This window comes from Nerophis ophidion, linkage group LG10, assembly GCF_033978795.1.
Source record: "Nerophis ophidion isolate RoL-2023_Sa linkage group LG10, RoL_Noph_v1.0, whole genome shotgun sequence".
Classification (NCBI taxonomy): domain Eukaryota; kingdom Metazoa; phylum Chordata; class Actinopteri; order Syngnathiformes; family Syngnathidae; genus Nerophis; species Nerophis ophidion.
Window position 1 is genome coordinate 59,735,116 of NC_084620.1, and position 21,364 is coordinate 59,756,479.

The following is a 21,364-nucleotide window of genomic DNA, read 5'->3' on the forward strand; positions in this document are numbered from 1 at the left end:
ATTTGAAGGAACACGAGAACACCACCATGTTCAGCCCTGGGACTGTTAAAACGTGCATGGCGAAGGATTAAACAGGAGGAAAGAATCTTCCCTAAACTCAGGAGTTTCCATCACAGTGCATCCGAATTTGTACAAAGCTGATTTCTTCCTAAAAATGCAGACAAAACATTCTGTATTCCCTGTTGACTCCCAGGTGTACCGCCAGGACTGTGAAACATTCGGGATGGTGGTGAAGATGTTGGTGGCAAAAGATCCCAACCTGGAGAAGCAGCTTCAAGTCCCTCTCAGGCAGAACCTCGGGGAGATCCGGGAACGTTGCCTTGAGGATGTCAAACACTTTATCAGCGAACTGGACGAGGCAATACGGCAGCCGGAAACCCTCACTTGTGACTCAGTCACGCCTTCTGCTACCCAGAGCAGTCAGAAAGCTTCAAAGACAGCAGCCAATCACAGCTTGATTTACTGACGAACAGGTCTCATAGAACATTGCAGGATTCATTTTTGACCAGAGTGGACCGATTGAAAACATTCTGGATCACTGGACACATGTTGGATTTCCGGGATTTACACTTTCTTTCCAGCACGGGGGTGGAGGTTAACTGGTTAACCAGTGTTAGTTTTGAATCAAGAAGTCATTTTTTTTACCTTTCAGTGTTCTGTGTTGAAATTGTCTGAATTCTACCGGTAAAAAATATGTGTGTAATATCTTCAGTTGTGGAGTATCAATATTCATTCTGCCATTTTTCAAATAAATAAATACTTGTTTTGTTGTACGTTTGTGTATGTAAATGTCATTTTGTCGAAACAAGTGCATTTGATGCTGCAAATTACATCGTTGCAAAACCTGGAGGAAGTACAACTATTTTATTACAGGCTTCTTTGCAATACTAGGCATATAACTGGTTATGACACAACAGGTGTGGTGAATATTTGGAATGAATATAGATAGACTTTACATATTTCGTTGCAGCAGATGCTGGCACTGGACCGTGCAGAACACAGTTGAAGAAATAGCACCTTGGTTAAACTATGAACAAGGTCTACAGTAATTGCTTTCAGTCACAGCTGGGATTTTCTTCAATAACACTTATCTAAACCCCCAATACAAAGATAGTATTACAATTTTAACTTAGTATATACAGTCATTTATACTATTATTCATTAAATAATTGTCTTGTTAGTTTCTCAGTCTACTATTCTCCGCCTCTGTGACTGTACTCGTGAATATCTGCATAACCTAACCCAACCTTAATCTACCTTTTTTTGTCCCCACAAAATTCCAAAGGCCTTTCTGCAGCTTAAGCATCACGTTAAAACAATTTAAAATGAATTTACACATTTAGGACTATACAGATTCTATTTTGTCATTGCCACATTTAAACACTCTCAAATAAATGTTAGCTTAATTACAACTTAACAGTTTTTAAACCTGTACAAAACATTTACTCAATCTAAAAAATAAAACACTTTGTTTTGTGCACCTTCGAGTCTGAATGCAGCCTGTGTGCTTTAGGAGATAATACAGTTTTTGGAGCGGTGGCTCTTTCTGCGACCAGTCTTAGAGCCACGACTTTGGGATGCGAGGGCGGTGACCCTCGGGTAGTCCTCGGCATAGTAGCGCACAGGGGGCCGCGGCTGGGGTATAGGTTGACCCAGGAAGAATCCCTCTTCCTCGGAATCTGATGACGACGACGAGCAAGTGGAACACCACTCATCCTCATCTCTGTACAGACTCATGAAATGCTCAACCCGAGGGTCTCCATGAGATGGCCCCTGAAACATACACTCTGACCTGGTTTGAGAGTAGGCCAGAGGCTGTCCCGGAGAGGGATGTCGAGGGTCGACAGGATTCTGTCGATAGGGTCTCTGCGCCTTTTCCAGAGGTACCGCATTAAGAGCAATGTCCGAATGGGTTTTGCGACTCCTGTGGTGCCTATTGTGGTGGTGGTGATGCTGTCTGTTGCGCCCATGGTGACTCGGCGGGCGGCTTCTGTCCTTTCCTGCCTCATGCGAGTATGCCCTTCGCTGTGGTCTCTCGCTCATGGGATGCATTCTAAGATTGACCTCAAAACCATCGTTGTATCCGTTGTCCACAGTGTCTTCTGTGAACTTGACCATCTGAGGAGGCCTGGACTGAGACTTGGTCCTCCTCAGAGCAGGTGCATGGACAAAGGGAGATGGTGGCGCTTCGGAATGAGAGTACAGTGAGCGAAGCATTCCCCTTGCTGCTAGGTCTACCTCCTGTCTTTTCTCCTGTTCGGCCTTCTCCATATGAAGGTTGAGAGAGTTGGTACTGTGATGAAGATGGGATGAATTAAAGGTCCCCATGTTGCTCATTTTCTCACTGCCATCTCCCACCAAATGATCCTGCACTGCATGAAGAGAGTAAATCATTGGCCTATCCCTGCGATCTCCGTCAACTGATGCACCTAGGGGATCAAACATTTGTTATTGAGGCATTTTCACAAAAAAAAAGAATGGAAATTAAAAAACAAAAGTATATTTTCCTTACCAGTGATATTTGACAGCGCGATGGAGTCTGTAGAGTCTCCAACACCCTGCCCTGCCTTCCTCAGCTCATCAGCAATACATTCCAATGTATCTTGGTACCACTGCTTATTGTCTGGCCACTGAGCATGTTTTCCTTGGTCCTGATCCTGGTCCAACTCTAGCTCTTGAATCTTTCTTGCGCTGGCCGGTCCGGGGTGACTTCCGTACGCTGAATCTCCTAGCCCATCCTGTGACTGGGCCCAGTACATTTCGGGAAGATTCTTCTTGCTGATGAGACCAGGGCTATTGTTGTTGGTTCGGGACGGGTTAGAAGTCTGGCTCTGCGTGGGACTGGTGGGGGTAGGAGAACAGGCAGTGATTCCCAGGGTGTCAGGCTTTAGCCAAGGGTCAGAAACGTTTACAAGACGGTTTCTGTCATGAATGGGACTTGGAGATTTGAGGGATGGCTGATGATTGTGGTGCAACATTTCTTGGTCGCCAAACTTCAGTAGGAGCTGAGTCATATAGTCCTCATGTTGGGCCCATTCCTCTGGATCCTCATCCCCTCCAGCATCCTGCTCTTCCCGATCCCTCCAGAACTGTTCTTCCTCCAGTCCTAAATGGGAAAGCTTTTGCCCAACAATATCCACATCCCCGTCAACTTCACATGCAGAGACAGTCGTAGAGGCGTTTAAAACTTGTGACTGTCCCCACTGCTCTGAGGGTCTGCTGCTCTTCCCCATGCGGACGCTGCGCCGGGATTCACGAGAGCGAGCAGACTGGAAAGCGGAGTCTGACGAGTCAGAGGCGTGGATATCCTCCCCTTGGCTGCAGGCTTTTGAACAGTAAATGCGCCCCTGCTTTGGGAGGAAAGGACAGCCGAGCAAGGAGGTCTTACACTGTGCACAGGAAAAGCACTCGTCTGTGGCGTGCCAGTGTCCACCTTCGTAGGTCATTTGAGCATGGTCCACTCCTGTGGGACACGAGTGAAAAAGGGTACATTGAATAAGAAAGTGAAGGATATCTGTTATCACTTCTCTATCAGGCGTGTTTAATCCTTAGCTGTTTAGCCTTCAAACTACATTTGATTGTCCTACCTATATTTTCGCCACACGCCTCACAGTACTCTGCATACAGTGATTCAAAACAGCCGCAGCAGTAGGGCCGGCCATCTTTCATGATGTAGCGCTGCCCCCCTAACATCGTCTCGCACTCAAAGCAGGCAAAGTGCTTCATGTGCCAGTGACGACCCTCCGCCTCCGTACACTCGTCTGATAAAATGATCTACAGGAGCAATGCACACAAACGGTTAGTAAAACGCGAAAAAAGGACCGTAGATGATTGTCCAAGACTCACGTGTACCTGCTGCTTACCTCATCACATGAAGAACATCTTGGCTTGAGGAGCTCAGCGTGGTGTCTCCCACAGAGGATCTTGCCATTTTGATAGAAATAGATCAGGTCCACAAGCAACTCTTGACATGTGGCGCACACAAAGCACGCTGGGTGCCAGCAGGGGCTGGATCCAGCCCTGGAGGCAAATATTGCCATCTCCCCTCCGCTGATGCCACCTCCACACTGGAAAACATATGTCACATATTCAATTCCCCACTCTAAGCATCTTGTTAATGCCGTGGCTTACAGTTAAGACCCTGTAACTCAGGTTGTAATACGGCCAAATCTGTTCATAAGTGCTGTATGTTCAATTTGTGATCGGATAACATTTCAAAATAGACGTGTTGATGCCTGTTACACTCGAGCAATACAACGCCAGCCAAAGAGAGATGCCATTGGCATGCACGATACAGTAGAGCAGTGGTTCTCAACCTTTTTTCAGTGATGTACCCCCTGTGAACATTTTTTTAATTGAAGTACCTCCTAATCAGAGCAAAGCAGAGATAAAGAAGTAAAACATGTCATCAGTTTCTGATTTATTAAATTGCATAACAGTGTAAAATATTGCTTATTTGTAGTGGTCTTTCTTGAACTATTTGGATAAAAGATATAAAAATAATTAAAGCTGCAAGCAGCGTTGGTCGGGTCCGCCTTTGGCTGCTGCCCCCGAGACCCACGGCCGGATAAGCGTTAGAAGACGCCTTGGAGCCACTATTTTGAGAATCTAATGCATTGTGAAAGTAATGCAGTTGTTGTATTGAAGTGAAAATATCAAACTTCCTGTTGATTTTTGCTAAAGTATGTTAATTATTAAAATGTAGGTCTAGGTGAGACCTACATAGGGTTTTTTTGTTTCATGCCTCTCTGACATTCCTACCGGAAGTTACAAGCAGTTTTGTCTGTTTTCTTCCTAGGAGCAGTTTGTCCGTGTTGTATTCCTAGGGGGGCGGTAGAGCGCAATTTTGAGTTTTGAGGTTAGGTTTTTTCATCAGATCGCAATTTTTGCCAGACCTGATGTGTGTGTCAAGTTTGGTGAGTTTAGAAGCATTTTAAGGGGGTCAAATAATAGCTCAAAGAGGCGAGAAATTACATTTTTTAGGAGACTTTGCACAGGGGTTCTTTGAAGGCGCGTAAAATCAAAACCTGAGAACTTATCAAAACTCTGTTCTATACTTTTAATCAGAAGGGTTCAATCTCTCTCCTGTGCGAGTTTGAAGCCAAAACAACAAACGCACTCAGAGGAGATCATGTTTGAAGAAAGGTGACCAGTTTTTACAAAACTTTTGTTTTGAAGGGGGGATTGCAAACTTCCTGTTAATTTTTGTCGGGGGTTGTCAGTCTATGAAATGTAGGTCTAAGCGAGACCTACATAGAGGTTTTTGTTTCATGTCTCTCCGACATTCTTACCGGAAGTTACAAGCAGTTTTGTCTGTGTTTTCTTCCTAGGAGCAGTTTTTTCAGTGTATCATTCAAAAATAGAGCTAGGGCGCAATTTTGAGTTTTGGGGTTTGGTTTTTTCATTAGATCACAATATTCGCCAGTCCTTATGTGTGCGCCAAGTTTGGTGACTTTTGAAGCATTTTAAAGGGGTCAAATTACAGCGCAAAGAGGCAAAAATTGCTTTTTTTTGCGAAAATTTTATTTTGAAGGGGTTTTTGCCAACTTCCTGTAGATTTTTGCTGAAAGAAGTGAGTGTATGAAAATTGGGTCTAAGTCAGACCTACATAGGAAGTTTTGTTTCATGTCGCTATGACATTACTAACAGAAGTTACATGCAGTTTTGTCTGTAAGTTTTTCCTAGGGGGCGCTAGAGCGCAATTTTCATTTTGGGGGATTGGTTGCTTAATATGTTGGGAAGGTTTGCTATACCGACGTGTGTGTCAAATTTGGTGAGTTTTGAAGCATGTTAAGGGGGTCAAATTACAGCGCGTAGGTGCGGAATAATAATAAAACACAGCAGTTTCAATAGGGTCCTTGGCCCATGGCAAAGGACTCCTGTGGAGTCCTTTGCCATGGGCCAAGGACCCAAACTAGAAACTTGTTGAAAAATAAACAAGTGATTCAACTATAAATGAAGATTTCTACACATAGAAGTAATCATCAACTTAAAGTGCCCTCTTTGGGGATTGTAAAAGAGATCCATCTGGATTCATCAACTTCATTCTAAAAATTTCTTAAAGGGGAACATTATCACCAAACCTATGCAAGCGTCAATATATACCTTGATGTTGCAGAAAAAAGACCGTGTATTTTTTTAACCGATTTCAGAACTCTAAATGGGTGAATTTTGGCGAATTAAACGCCTTTCTGTTTATCGGTCTTCTAGGGATGACGTCAGAACGTGACGTCACCGAGGTAACACACCCGCCATTTTCATTTTCACGTTACAAACACTGGGTCTCAGCTCTGTTATTTTCCGTTTTTTTCGACTATTTTTTGGAACCTTGGAGACATCATGCCTCGTGGGTGTGTTGTCGGAGGGTGTAACAACACTAACAGGGAGGGATTCAAGTTGCACCACTGGCAAGAAATCTGCCGCCAGACCCCATTGAATGTGCCAGAGTGTCTTCACATTTGACCGGCGATGCTAAGACAGACATGGCACAGAGATGTATGGATAACCTGCAGATGCAGATTAAGTCAACGAAATCACAAAGGTGAGTTTTGTTGATGTTGTTGACTTATGTGCTAATCAGACATATTTGGTCACGGCATGACTGCCAGCTAATCGATGCTAACATGCTATGCTAATTGATGCTAACATGCTATTTACGCTAGCTGTATGTACATTTGAAACTAGATACCCACATTTAATGCGAAACAAACACTTACCAATCGACGTATTTAAGTTGCTCCAGTGTCACAAGATGCGAAAGTCCTGATCGTTTGGTCCGCACATTTTACCGGCGATGCTAATAAGGCAGCCATGCTATGGGCCACTTCATTAGGTACAACCAACGTATTGGCGAATAGCGTCAATAGCTATTCGCTCAATAGCTTCAATTTCTTCTTCAATTTCGTTTTCGCTATCTGCCTCCATACTCCGACCATCTGTTTCAATACATGCGTAATCTTTTGAATCGCTTAAGCCGCTGAAATCCGAGCTAATGTCGCTATATCTTGCTGTGGTAACCACCATGTTGTTTGTATTGGCAGCCCTGTATGACGTCACAGGGAAATTGACAGTCGCTTTGCAAATAGCGAAAATCAAGAACTTTAGAGCTTTTTTTAGGGATATTCCGGGAGGTGTAAAATTTTGAAAAAAACTTCGAAAAATAAAACAAGCCCATGGGAACTGATTTTTATTGTTTTTAACCCTTGTGAAATTGTGATAATGTTCCCCTTTAACAAAAAAATTAAATCTTGAACATCAATATTTAAGGAAAAAAATCTAGCTGTCAACACTGAATATTGCATTGTTGTATTTCTTTTCACAGTTTATGAACTTACATTCATATTTTGTTGGAAGTATTACTCAATAAATATATTTATAAAAGATTTTTGAATTCTTGCTATTTTTAGAATATTTTTAAAAAATATCACGTACCCCTTGGCAGACCTTCAAGTACCCCCAGGGGTATGCGTACCCCCATTTGAGAACCACTGCAGTAGAGAACTGTAAAGCCCACAACCATGAAGACAGAAATTACATGCTGTCTTGTAAATAAGAGAAGTAAAACGATGCTTTTTAGGTTAATACAAGGAAACATTCTTGTTCTCTAAGAATGGTAGTGAAAACTGCACTTCCATCCATCCATCCATCCATCTTCTTCCGCCCATCCAAGGTCGGGTCGCGGGGGCAACAGCCTAAGCAGGGAAACCCAGACTTCCCTCTCCCCAGCCACTTCGTCCAGCTCTTCCCGGGGGATCCCGAGGCGTTCCCAGGCCAGCCGGGAGACATAGTCTTCCCAACGTGTCCTGGGTCTTCCCCGTGGCCTCCTACCGGTTGGACGTGCCCTAAACACCTCCCTAGGGAGGCGTTCGGGTTGCATCCTGACCAGATGCCCGAACCACCTCATCTGGCTCCTCTCCATGTGGAGGAGCAGCGGCTTTACTTTGAGTTCCTCCCGGATGACAGAGCTTCTCACCCTATCTCTAAGGGAGAGGAAACTCATTTGGGCCGCTTGTACCCGTGATCTTGTCCTTTCGGTCATGACCCAAAGCTCATGACCATGGGTGAGGATGGGAACGTAGATCGACCGGTAAATTGAGAGCTTTGCCTTCCGGCTCAGCTCCTTCTTCACCACAACGGATCGGTACAACGTCCGCATTACTGAAGACGCCGCACCGATCCGCCTGTCGATCTCACGATCCACTCTTCCCTCACTCGTGAACAAGACTCCTAGGTACTTGAACTCCTCCACTTGGGGCAGGGTCTCCTCCCCAACCCGGAGATGGCACTCCACCCTTTTCCGGGCGAGAATCATGGACTCGGACTTGGAGGTGCTGATTCTCATTCCGGCCGCTTCACACTCGGCTGCGAACCGATCCAGTGAGAGCTGAAGATCCCGGTCAGATGAAGCCATCAGGACCACATCATCTGCAAAAAGCAAGGCTGTCTTTTGTCACCGATTCTGTTCATAACTTTTATGGACAGAATTTCTAGGCGCAGTCAAGGCGTTGAGGGGTTTCGGTTTGGTGGCCCAGGATTAGGAAAACTGCACTTGTAATGTATTATTATTTCTTGAGCCTAAACAGAACCCAGCGGCCTTGTCTTGAGTTGACAAAGATCCTATGACTCCGCAGAGATTGTCAAAGGCATGTCTGAAGGCACAAACACAGGGCTTTATTTAACCCAGAAGACAGCCATAGCATTGCGTGCCCAGCTGTTTGTTGTTATTACAAGAGTGGACAGACCGGGGCCTCGGCTTATGGATGTCCCTGAGAACCACAGCAACCGGAGCCTCATATTTGTATGTGGACATGTGTGCAGTCATGGCTATACTAGACCATGGGTGTCAAACTCTGGCCCGTGGGCCAAAAATGGCCCGCCGTGTAATTTAATTTGGCCCTTGAGGCAATATCTAATTAACATTACAGCTGGCCCGCCGTTATTACACAGCAGCGGTGCCGCTAGGGATTTTTGGCCCCATGAAAATAATCTTTACAGGGCCCCCAACACATAATTTCATCATCATTAGGGGCCCCCTCCATCATGGGCCCCTAGAATCCGTATCCTTTACCCCCCATTTTCGGCGCCCCTAGCTCTAACACCGCAATTTCTCACACTTGCCAATCCTCCCGAAATTCAGTGCCCCTCCCAAAAGCATTCTCCCGATTTTCACCCGGACAACAATATTGAGGGCCTTTAGTATTCTCTACAACCTGTCGTCACGTTCGCATTTCCTCCACACAAACAGCGTGCAGGCCCACTCGCATAATATATGCGGCTATTACACACACACAAGTGATACAAGGCATACTTTGTCAACAGCCATACAGGTCACACTGGGGGTGGCCGTATGAACAACTTTAACACTGTTACAAATATGCGCCACATGGGGCGGCATAGCTCGGTTGGTAGAGTGGCCGTGCCAGCAACTCGAGGGTTGCATGTGCGATTCCCGCTTCCGCCATCCTATTCACTGCCGTTGTGTCCTTGGGCAAGACACTTTACCCACCTGCTCCCAGTGCCACCCACACTGGTTTAAATGTAACTTAAATATTGGGTTTCACTATGTAAAGCGCTTTGAGTCACTAGAGAAAAGCGCTATATAAATATAATTCACTTCACTTCACACTGTGAACCCACACCAAACAAGAATGACAAACACACTTCGGGAGAACAACATAAACACAACAGAACAAATACCCAGAGCCCCTTGCAGCACTAACTCTCCCGGGACGCTACAATATACACACCCCGCTACCCTACCACTCATAAACGACCCCCCCCACCCCCCCCCCCTCCCCTCAACCCCACCCACCTCAACCTCCTCACGCTCTCTCAGGGAGAGCATGGCCCAAATTCCAAGCTGCTGTTTTGAGGCATATTAAAAAAAAAAAAATGCACTTTGTGACTTCAATAATAAATATGACAGTGCCATGACCCCGAAAGGGAATAAGCGGTAGAAAAATGGATGGATGGATGGACAGTGCCATGTTGCCATTTTTTTCCATAACTTGATTTATTTTGGAAAACCTTGTTACATTGTTTAATGCATCCAGTGGGGCATCACAAAAAAATTAGGCATGATAATGTGTTAATTCCACGAATGTATATATCGGTATCGGTTGATATCGGAATCGGTAATTAAGAGTTGGACAATATCGGAATATCGCATATCAGCTAAAAAGCCCATTATCGGACATCTCTAGAACATTTAAGTTTTGGTCTTTACTGGCGTCGTCTTGCAGTCTGCACATATCTCTTATGTGTGACTGCCATCTACTGGCCACACTTTTCCATTACCCCATGTACAAAATGAAACAGCTTTGAGGTCGGTAAGCCCAACCAGAAATATTCCACACGTTAGGCGCACCGGTTTATAAGGCACACTGTCGTTTTTTGAGAAAATGAAACTATTTCTAAGTGCGCCTTATAGTCCGAAAAATACGGTGTGTTAAAAAAATATTTCTAAGTTTGTAGGCATTTTTTTATGCTCAAACTATACACATTTTTAATTTATTAATATTTATCTTAGTTCAACACGGTCAGGCCTGAAAGCAATTAACCACGAGTGATTGATTGAGACTTTTATTAGTAGATTGCACAGTTCAGTACATATTCCGTACAATTGACCAATAAATGATAACACCCCAATAAGTTTTTCAACTTGTTTAAGTCAGGGTCCACGTTAATCAATTCATGGTAGTAGATGACCAGTAGATGGCAGTCACACATAAGAGATACATGTAGACTGCAATATTTTTGTATGCAGAAAAATGGTGAAAAACAAGCGCATGCAAAAATTACCGTATTTTTCGGACTATAAGGCGCACTTGAAATGATTTCATTTTCTCAGAACTCGACAGTGCACCTTATAACCCGGTGCGCCTAATGTACGGTATGATTCTGGTTCTGCTTACCGACCTCAAAGCAATTTTATTTGGTGCAAGATGTACTGATAAGTGTGACCAGTAGATGGCAGTCATACATAAGAGAAATGGGTAGACTGCAATGTGATGACTTATTTTTTTAAATGGTGAAATAAGCGTCTTTTGATTGATTGAGACTTTTATTAGTAGATTGCACAGTACAGTACATATTCCGTACAATTGACCAATAAATGGTAACACCCCAATAAGTTTTTCAACTTGCTTAAGTCAGGGTCCACGTTAATCAATTCATGGTTGTAGATGACCAGTAAATGGCAGTCACACATAAGAGATACGTGTAGACTGCAATATTTTTGTATGCAGAAAAATGGTGAAAAACAAGTGCATGCAAAAATTACCGTATTTTTCGGACTATAAGGCGCACTTGAAATGATTTCATTTTCTCAAAACTCGACAGTGCACCTTATAACCCGGTGCGCCTAATGTACGGTATAATTCTGGTTCCGCTTACCGACCTCGAAGCAATTTTATTTGGTGCAAGATGCACTGATAAGTGTGACCAGTAGATGGCAGTCATACATAAGAGAAATGGGTAGACTGCAATGTGATGACTTATTTTTTTAAATGGTGAAATAAGCGTTTTTTGATTGATTGAGACTTTTATTAGTAGATTGCACAGTACAGTACATATTCCGTACAATTGACCACTAAATGGTAACACCCCAAAAAGTTTTTCAACTAGTTTAAGTCGGGGGTCCACGTTACTCCATTCATGGTAGTAGATTACCAGTAGATAGCAGTCACACATAAGAGATACGTGTAGACTGGAATATTTTTGTATGCAGAAAAATGGGGGGAAAAAGTGCATACAAAAATTAGCGTATTTTTCGGACTATAAGGCGCACTTGAAATGATTTCATTTTCTCAAAACTCGACAGTGCACCTTTATAACCCGGTGCGCCTAATGTACGGTATAAATCTGGTTCCGCTTACCGACCTCGAAGCAATTTTATTTGGTGCCAGATGTACTGATAAGTGTGACCAGTAGATGGCAGTCATACATAAGAGAAATGGGTAGACTGCAATGTGATGACTTATTTTTTTAAATGGTGAAATAAGCGTCTTTTGATTGATTGAGACTTTTATTAGTAGATTGCACAGTACAGTACATATTCCGTACAATTGACCAATAAATGGTAACACCCCAATAAGTTTTTCAACTTGTTTAAGTCAGGGTCCACGTTAATCAATTCATGGTTGTAGATGACCAGTAGATGGCAGTCACACATAAGAGATACGTGTAGACTGCAATATTTTTGTATGCAGAAAAATGGTGAAAAACAAGTGCATGCAAAAATTACCGTATTTTTCGGACTATAAGGCGCACTTGAAATGATTTCATTTTCTCAAAACTCGACAGTGCACCTTATAACCCGGTGCGCCTAATGTACGGTATAATTCTGGTTCCGCTTACCGACCTCGAAGCAATTTTATTTGGTGCAAGATGCACTGATAAGTGTGACCAGTAGATGGCAGTCATACATAAGAGAAATGGGTAGACTGCAATGTGATGACTTATTTTTTTAAATGGTGAAATAAGCGTTTTTTGATTGATTGAGACTTTTATTAGTAGATTGCACAGTACAGTACATATTCCGTACAATTGACCACTAAATGGTAACACCCCAAAAAGTTTTTCAACTAGTTTAAGTCGGGGGTCCACGTTACTCCATTCATGGTGGTAGATTACCAGTAGATAGCAGTCACACATAAGAGATACGTGTAGACTGGAATATTTTTGTATGCAGAAAAATGGGGGGGAAAAGTGCATACAAAAATTACCGTATTTTTCGGACTATAAGGCGCACTTGAAATGATTTCATTTTCTCAAAACTCGACAGTGCCTCTTTATAACCCGGTGCGCCTAATGTACGGTATAAATCTGGTTCCGCTTACCGACCTCGAAGCAATTTTATTTGGTGCCAGATGTACTGATAAGTGTGACCAGTAGATGGCAGTCATACATAAGAGAAATGGGTAGACTGCAGTGTGATGACTTATTTTTTTAGATGGTGAAATAAGTGTTTTTTGATTGATTGAAACTTTTATTAGTAGATTGCACAGTGCAGTACATATTCCGTACAATTGACCACTAAATGGTAACACCTGAATACGTTTTTCATCTTGTTTAAGTCGGGGGTCCACGTTACTTAATTCATGGTTGTAGATGACCAGTAGATGGCAGTCACACATAAGAGATACGTGTAGACTGGAATATTTTTGTATGCAGAAAAATGGTGAAAAACAAGTGCATGCAAAAATTACCGTATTTTTCGGACTATAAGGCGCACTTGAAATGATTTCATTTTCTCAAAACTCGACAGTGCACCTTATAACCCGGTGCGCCTAATGTACGGTATAATTCTGGTTCCGCTTACCGACCTCGAAGCAATTTTATTTGGTGCAAGATGTACTGATAAGTGTGACCAGTAGATGGCAGTCATACATAAGAGAAATGGGCGGACTGCAATATGATGATTTATTTGGTAGATGGTGAAATAAGTGTTTTTTGATTGATTGATACTTTTATTAGTAGATTGCACAGTACAGTACATATTCCGTACAATTGACCACTAAATGGTAACACCCCAATAAGTTTTTCAACTTGTTTAAGTCGGGGGTCCACGTTACTCAATTCATGGTTGTAAATGACCAGTAGATGGCAGTCACGCATAAGAGATACGTGTAGACTGCAATATTTTTGTATGCAGAAAAATGGTGAAAAACAAGTGCATGCAAAAATTACCGTATTTTTCGGACTATAAGGCGCACTTGAAATGATTTCATTTTCTCAAAACTCGACAGTGCACCTTATAACCCGGTGCGCCTAATGTACGGTATAATTCTGGTTCCGCTTACCGACCTCGAAGCAATTTTATTTGGTGCAAGATGTACTGATAAGTGTGACCAGTAGATGGCAGTCATAAATAAGAGAAATGTGTAGACTGCAATGTGATGACTTATTTTTTTAAAAGGTGAAATAAGCGTTTTTTGATTGATTGAGACTTTTATTAGTAGATTGCACAGTACAGTACATATTCCGTACAATTGACCACTAAATGGCGACACCCCGATAAGTTTTTCAACTTGCTTAAGTCGGGGGTCCACGTTACTCAATTCATGGTTGTAGATGACCAGTAGATGGCAGTCACGCATAAGAGATACGTGTAGACTGCAATATTTTTGTATGCAGAAAAATGGTGAAAAACAAGTGCATGCAAAAATTACCGTATTTTTCGGACTATAAGGCACTTGAAATGATTTCATTTTCTCAAAACTCGACAGTGCACCTTTATAACCCGGTGCGCCTAATGTACGGTATAATTCAGGTTCTGCTTACCGACCTCGAAGCAATTTTATTTGGTGCAAGATGTACTGATAAGTGTGACTAGTAGATGGCAGTCATACATAAGAGAAATGTGTAGACTGCAATGTGATGACTTATGTTTTTAAAAGGTGAAATAAGCGTTTTTTGATTGATTGAGACTTTTATTAGTAGATAGTACAGTACATATTCCGTACAATTGACCACTAAATGGCGACACCCCGATAGGTTTTTCAACTTGCTTAAGTCGGGGGTCCACGTTACTCAATTCATGGTAGAAACATAAACGATGGACGACTGCACCTTCACTCATTTTGCAGCATTTCAGGGTCAGATATTTACACCTGAAGCAGTTTTAGAGTGTTGGCAGGAACTTGGCAAGACGATTCTTCTCAGGGCGCTGACTTTACTGCTCGGTTTGCGCGTAAGATTTCCCTCGCTTCCGCAAAGTAATGAGGGGGATTTATTTGCGAGTTCCAAACTACATCAGCCAATCAGGCGAGCTTAAGATATAAATAGTGCACCCCTTGGTTTTTATGCCTGATGGCTACATGAGCACTTAATGACCTCTTTGTGTGTGTGTGTGTGTGTGTGTGTGTGTGTGTGTGTGTGTGTGTGTGTGTGTGTGTGTGTGTGTGTGTGTGTGTGTGTGTGTGTGTGTGTGTGTGTGTGTGTGTGTGTGTGGTCGTGCTACCTACATTTTCGCAGCATGTGTGTTGCAGAGCTCGGGGCAGGATCTTGGGCATTCCCCTCCCGAGTGCCTCTCTCTTCCGCTGGTCGCTGAACACGTGAAGCTCCCTTTTCTCCTCCTCTGTCAGAGATTGGCAGTAACGAACCTGCTCGAGACAGAAGTGTTTTTTTTTGGTTTTTTCCGGTGTTGCCAAAAAGGGAAAAAGAAAAAAGAAAAAGTACAAACCCTGTTTCCGTATGAGTTGGGAAATTGTGTTAGATGTAAATATAAACAGAATACAATGATTTGTGAATCCTTTTCAACCCATATTCAGTTGAATATGCTACAAAGACAACATATTTGATGTTCTAACTCATAAACTTTATTTTATTTTTCTGCAAATAATAATTAACTTAGAATTTCATGGCTGCAACACGTGCCAAAAGTAGTTGGGAAAGGGCATGTTCACCACTGTGTTACATCACCTTTTCTTTTAACAACACTCAATAAACGTTTGGGAACTGAGGAAACTAATTGTTGAAGCTTTTCAGGTTGAATTCTTTCCCATTCTTGTTTGATGTACAGCCTAAGTTGTTCAACCATCCAGGGTCTCTGTTGTCGTATTTGAGGCTTTAAAATTTTCAGTCGGAGACAGGTCTGGACTACAGGCAAACCAGTGTAGTACCCGAACTCTTTTTTTAATTTTTTTATTTATTTATTTCGGCAATCTTCACATAAAACAAAGAACAACAACAAAAAAAGGAAAAAACAAAAAAAAACACTCATTTGAGCAATGATTGAGCCGAAAGGGTGTAGGTTGAAGCTTATATAAACCTACCCCATCACAACAAGAACAAGATTCAAAATACATAAAATCTAAAACATGCTTCACTTATATTACTTTTTTTTAAGCAATATATAAGCAACATATATGTAGCACACGTCTCATATACACAGTTTAACATTTAAATCAAACATATACATTTGTACACTTATATATATATATATCCATCCATTTTCTACCGCTTATTCCCTTTCGGGGTCGCGGGGGTCGCTGACGCCCATCTCAGCCACAATCGGGCGGAAGGCAGGGTACACCCTGGACAAGTCGCCACATATTATATATACACAATTTATTTAAATTCCATATAAAGTGGTAATATATACATTTTAATATAACCTATATGTATAATTATGAAATCATAAATTGTATTTATATACATATTATATATTATTGTCTTTCTAAAACAATGTTTGCTCTTCTTTCTTATATTTACTAATGATAAATGATTTAAAAAGCTTTTTAAACTGCTTTTACTATGATGCCACACTGTTCTAACACATGGTGTGGCATTGTCTTGCTGAAATAAGCAGGGGCGTCCATGATAACGTTGCTTGAATGGCAATATATGTTGTTTAAAAACCTGTATGGACCTTTCAGCATTAATGGTGCCTTCACAGATGTGTAAGTTACCCATGCCTTGGGCACTAATGCACCCCCATACCATCACACATGCTGGCTTTTCAACTTTGCGCCTATAACAATCTGGACCTTTCTTTTGAATGGACGAATGTGGAAATACTGTCAAAGCGCTTTGGGCTCCTTAAAAAGGGGTAGAAAAGCGCTATACAAGTAGAACCCATTTTCCTCTTTGTTCCTGAGGACACAAATGTCCATAGTTTCCAAAAACTATTTGAAATGTGGACTCGTCAGACCATAGAACACTTTTCCACTTTGCATCAGTCCATCTTAGATGATATCGGGCCCAGAGAAGCCGGCGGCGTATCTGGATGTTGTTGATAAATGCCTTTCGCTTTGCATAGTAGATCTTTAACTTGTACTTACAGATGTAGCGGCAAACTTTATTTAGTGACAGTGGTTTTCTGAAGTCTTCCTGAGTCCATGTGGTGATATCCTTTAGAGATTGATGTCGGTTTTTTGATAGGGATCGAAAGTCACGGACATTCAATGTTGGTTTCCGGCCATGCCGCTTACGTGGAGTGATTTCTCCAGATTCTCTGAACCTTTTGATGATATTATGGAGCGTAGATGTTGAAATCTCAAAATTTCTTGCAATTGCACTTTGAGAAAGGTTGTTCTTTAACTGTTTGACTATTTGCTCACGCAGTTGTGGACAAAGGGGTGTACCTCGCCCCATCCTTTCTTGTGAAAGACTGAGCATTTTCTGTGAAGCTGCTTTTATACCCAATCATGGCACCCACCTGTTCCCAATTAGCCTGCACACCTGTGGGATGTTCCAAATAAGTGTTTGATGAGCATTCCTCAACTTTATCAGTATTTATCGCCACCTTTCCCAACTTCTTTGTCACGTGTTGCTGGCATCAAATTCTAAAGTTAATGATTATTTGCAACTGAATATGGGTTGAAAAGGATTTGCAAATCATTGTATTCTGTTTATATTTACATCTAACACAATTTCCCAACTCATATGGAAACAGGGTTTGTAGTTTGTTTGAAAAATCATCCGCCCAAAGCTTTTGTTGAAAGGATGGCATGGGCGAGACGTAAACCCCTTGCTTTGTGTTTAGAGATGCTGATTAATGCCCGGATAAAAGACATGCTGGTGCACTTTCTCCCTCCCCAACCACACTTACGCAAGGAATTCTCCTCAATCACCAACAAACATTATAAAACCAGCCCGTTAAACGTTATGTTTATACAGAGACCACCTCAGTCGGACGGAGCCCCTCGTGTGGCCTGATAAAGCCTCGCGCTCTATCTTCTAATGTAAACTCTTATCAGCGCAGATGTGAAAGGAGACTTGCACTACAGACCATAAAGCTGCTGGCCATTGTTCTGTTTGTGTTAGTCTAAGTTGTAATCAGCTGATGACGTTTTATTGCTAACAAAATGCACTGCTTTCTCTCACCCACTCATCCCATTTTTTTCCTTTTAATTACAAACCCTGTTTCCATTTGAGTTAGGAAATTGTGTTAGATGTAAATATAAACAGAATACAATGATTTGCAAATCCTTTTCAACCCATATTCAGTTGAATATGCTACAAAGACAACATATTTGATGTTCAAACTCATAAAGTTTTCTTTTTTTTCCCAAATAATCATTAACTTTAGAATTTGATGCCAGCAACACATGACAAATAAGTTTTGAAAGGTGGCAATAAATACTGATAAAGTTGAGCAATGCTCATCAAACACTTATTTGGAACATCCCACAGGTGTGCAGGCTAATTGGGAACAGGTGGGTGCCATGATTGGGTATAAAAACAGCTTCCCAAAAAATGCTCAGTGTTTCACAAGAAAGGATGGGGTGAGGTACACCCCTGTATCCACAACTGCGTGAGCAAATAGTCAAACAGTTTAAGAACAACGTTTCTCAAAGTGCAATTGCAAGAAATTTAGGGATTTCAACATCTACGTTCCATAATATCATCAAAAGGTTCAGAGAATCTGGAGAAATCACTCCACGTAAGCGGCATGGCCGGAAACCAACTTTGAATGACCGTGACCTTCCATCCCTCGGATGGCAATATATCAAAAACCAACGTCAATCTCTAAAGGATATCACCACGTGGGTTCAGGAACACTTCAGAAAACCACTGTCACTAAATACAGTTGGTCGCTACATCTGTAAGTGCAAGTTAAAGCTATACTATGCAAAGCGAAAGCCATTTATCAACAACATCCAGAAACGCTGCCGGCTTTTGTGGGCCCGATATCATCTAAGATGGACAAATGCAAAGTGGAAAAGTGTTCTGTGGTCTGACCAGTCCACATTTCAAATTATTTTTGGAAATATTTGACATCATGTAATCTGGACCAAAGGGGAAGCGAACCAAAGAAAGGTCCAGATTGTTATAGGCGCAAAGTTGAAAAGCCAGCATGTGTGATGGTATGGGGGTGCATTAGTGCCCAAGGCATGGGTAACTTACACATATGTGGAGGCACCATTAATGCTGAAAGGTACATACAGGTTTTGGAACAACATATGCTGCCATCCAAGCGCTGTCTTTTTCATGGACGCCCCTGCTTATTTCAGCAAGACGATGCCAAGCCACATTCAGCACGTGTTCCAACAGCGTGGCTTCGTAAAAAAAAAGAGTGCGGGTACTTTACTGGCCCGCCTACAGTCCAGACCTGTCTCCCATGGAAAATGTGTGGTGCATTATGAAGCGTAAAATACGACAGTGGAGACCCCGGACTGTTGAAGGACTGAAGCTCTACATAAAACAAGAATGGGAAAGAATTCCACTTTCAAAGCTTCAACAATTAGTTTCCTCAGTTCCCAAACGTTTTTTGAGTGTCGTTAAAAGAAAAGGTGATGTAACACAGTGGTGAACATGCCCTTTCCCAACTACTTTGGCACGTGTGGCAGCCATGAAATTCTAAGTTAATTATTATCTGCAGAAAAAAAAAAGAGTTTATGAGTTTGAACATCAAATATGTTGTCTTTGTAGCATATTCAACTGAATATGGGTTGAAAAGGATTTGCAAATCATTGTATTCAATTTTTATATTTACATCTAACACAATTTCCCAACTCATATGGAAACAGGGTTTGTAGGAAAAGCTCGGAGTGAAGTTCCGCAGACTTTTGAGTTCATGGCTTTACCTCGTTGTCGTGAGGCGGCAGCTGGTAGAGCAGTTGTCGGATCCGGTGTTTCTCGCCAGAGCTGTTAACGTACGGCACTTTTTCCTCCGGCAGGCAGGAAAAATACATCTGGACCTGCAGAGGCAAGAAGTTGGCTCGTTTAGAGTCTTGCAAACATCACACTTTAGAATGAATTGGAAGACGCGAGAAGCAAATATGGAATCAATGAATGGATAAAGGCTGCTACTGTGTGTGTGTGTGTGTGTGTGTGTGTGTGTGTGCGTGCGTGCGTGCGTGTGTTTACCCTTATTTTTCGATTTGGCGGGCCAAACATGTCAATCTTGATCCCGTCACAGGCAAGCGACTGTGAAATCTCTCTGGACACGCGAGAGAGCACTGTTTGTTTAACCCGTTTTCCCGCTGAAAGTATAAAATGTTTACGTCTTCCGAGAATTTTATGGGGAAAACACGCAACAATAATATACAGACGAGCTGTTAGCTACGGCCACAAGCGAAAGCGTGCAGTTGTGGAGGCCCGCAGGGGGGTCAGATCGGGCTTGTCATGTCATTTTATGTGGCAAGCAAAAATATCGAAATAATAAGGAACTTTCTGGCTAAATGTATTTGTGAATTATTTTTAATCAATTTTGACTGAAAAAAAATTACTTTGTGCATTGGCATATGTTCCATGGGTCCCCAAGTCCAACTCACGTGACGTCGCAGGTTAAATTATTATACAAAAGTGGGACAAAAAAATAAAAAATATACATACATATATATATATATATATATATATATATATATATATATATATATATATATATATATATATTAGGGGTGGGCAAATTAATGCGTTAATTACGAGTTAACTCATCAATCTATTAACGCCAACAATTATTTTATCGCACATTTGCCTATGTTGTTTACATGCTTTTATTTTGTTAACGCCTTTTCTTAACAAGATGGCGTCGCCCGGATGGACTTCGGCGTCGAGGGGCTCTTGGTAAAGATGGAACATTTGGCAAAAATACCGGACAATTCTGCAAATGTCATGGCTGGCTTACAGCGTGGTCACTCCGGGATCACTTACGACCGCCAGACAATTCTGGATGTGGATAGATCGGGCCGTTTTGGACTGAATGAGGCGTGCTTGCTAGACCGGCTAGCTAGCATGGGAATACTTTGCCGGCTACATCCAGCGGCCTGTGAAGCAGCGGAGTATATGTGTTGTCTGTCTATTTATGAATAATGCAGACCAGGAGTGTTGGCTGAGTTCTTAACGTTTACTTTCAGAGCGTGCATATCACAACATACAAGATGCCGTCATGGCGACACAACCTATACCGGGCTACCGCGCATGCTCGTCACTCCTATTGCATGCTGGGTAGGGTAGTTCTTTTTTCCCTGGCTCATAACATCACAATATAGTACCATGTATATGATGCCTTCAGTTTATCAAAGCACCAAGCAAACAATCGGAAAATTCCCATCATATCAATTCCTAGATATGGTCATAATTATTTTAAGTGCACTACGCAGAATAAACACAACATTATTAATATTGCTACTACGGGTAATTTGATCAAAAATTCCCTAAAACAGCCCACTACCTATAATATAGGTTTTTTAAACATAAGATCCCTGATAAAAAAAAATGTTTCTGCTGTTACTTCAGAAATTGCCTGTTCAGATGTTATGATTGTGGCTCAGAGATTTGTATGTAGATTATATTTATTTTCCATAACAAACAGGATAACCTAAATACCCTGGCAGTGGCAATAAGCTTAAATGTTTGTATTTACATTTTTTGAGTTGATTTTCATAAAATATGCTATTTAACTGCTACTGTTTAA

General features: G+C 41.9%; 2 protein-coding genes across 10 annotated transcripts in view; one reads left to right on the top strand and one right to left on the bottom strand.

Annotated features, from left to right (window-relative positions):
- Positions 1 to 21,364, top strand: part of pphln1 (periphilin 1) — a 173,200-nt gene that overhangs the window by 34,222 nt on the left and 117,614 nt on the right. For 3 of the 8 annotated variants that reach the window (XM_061914287.1, XM_061914289.1, XM_061914288.1), the window contains exon 10: positions 194 to 773. The exons of the other annotated variants lie outside the window; for them this stretch is intronic. In XM_061914287.1, the coding sequence (XP_061770271.1) occupies positions 194 to 466 (273 nt within the window). In that variant the 3' untranslated portion in view covers positions 467 to 773. Of the gene's footprint in view, positions 1 to 193; positions 774 to 21,364 lie in introns of those variants that run through there. 8 annotated transcript variants of the gene reach the window in all.
- Positions 850 to 21,364, bottom strand: part of prickle1b (prickle homolog 1b) — an 80,799-nt gene continuing 60,284 nt past the window's right edge. For both annotated transcript variants that reach the window (XM_061914286.1, XM_061914285.1), the window contains exons 3-8: positions 19,533 to 19,646; positions 14,967 to 15,104; positions 3,864 to 4,067; positions 3,588 to 3,774; positions 2,513 to 3,463; positions 850 to 2,429 (exon numbers count right to left, since the gene is read on the bottom strand). In XM_061914286.1, the coding sequence (XP_061770270.1) occupies positions 1,510 to 2,429; positions 2,513 to 3,463; positions 3,588 to 3,774; positions 3,864 to 4,067; positions 14,967 to 15,104; positions 19,533 to 19,646 (2,514 nt within the window). In that variant the 3' untranslated portion in view covers positions 850 to 1,509. The remainder of the gene's footprint in view (positions 2,430 to 2,512; positions 3,464 to 3,587; positions 3,775 to 3,863; positions 4,068 to 14,966; positions 15,105 to 19,532; positions 19,647 to 21,364) is intronic.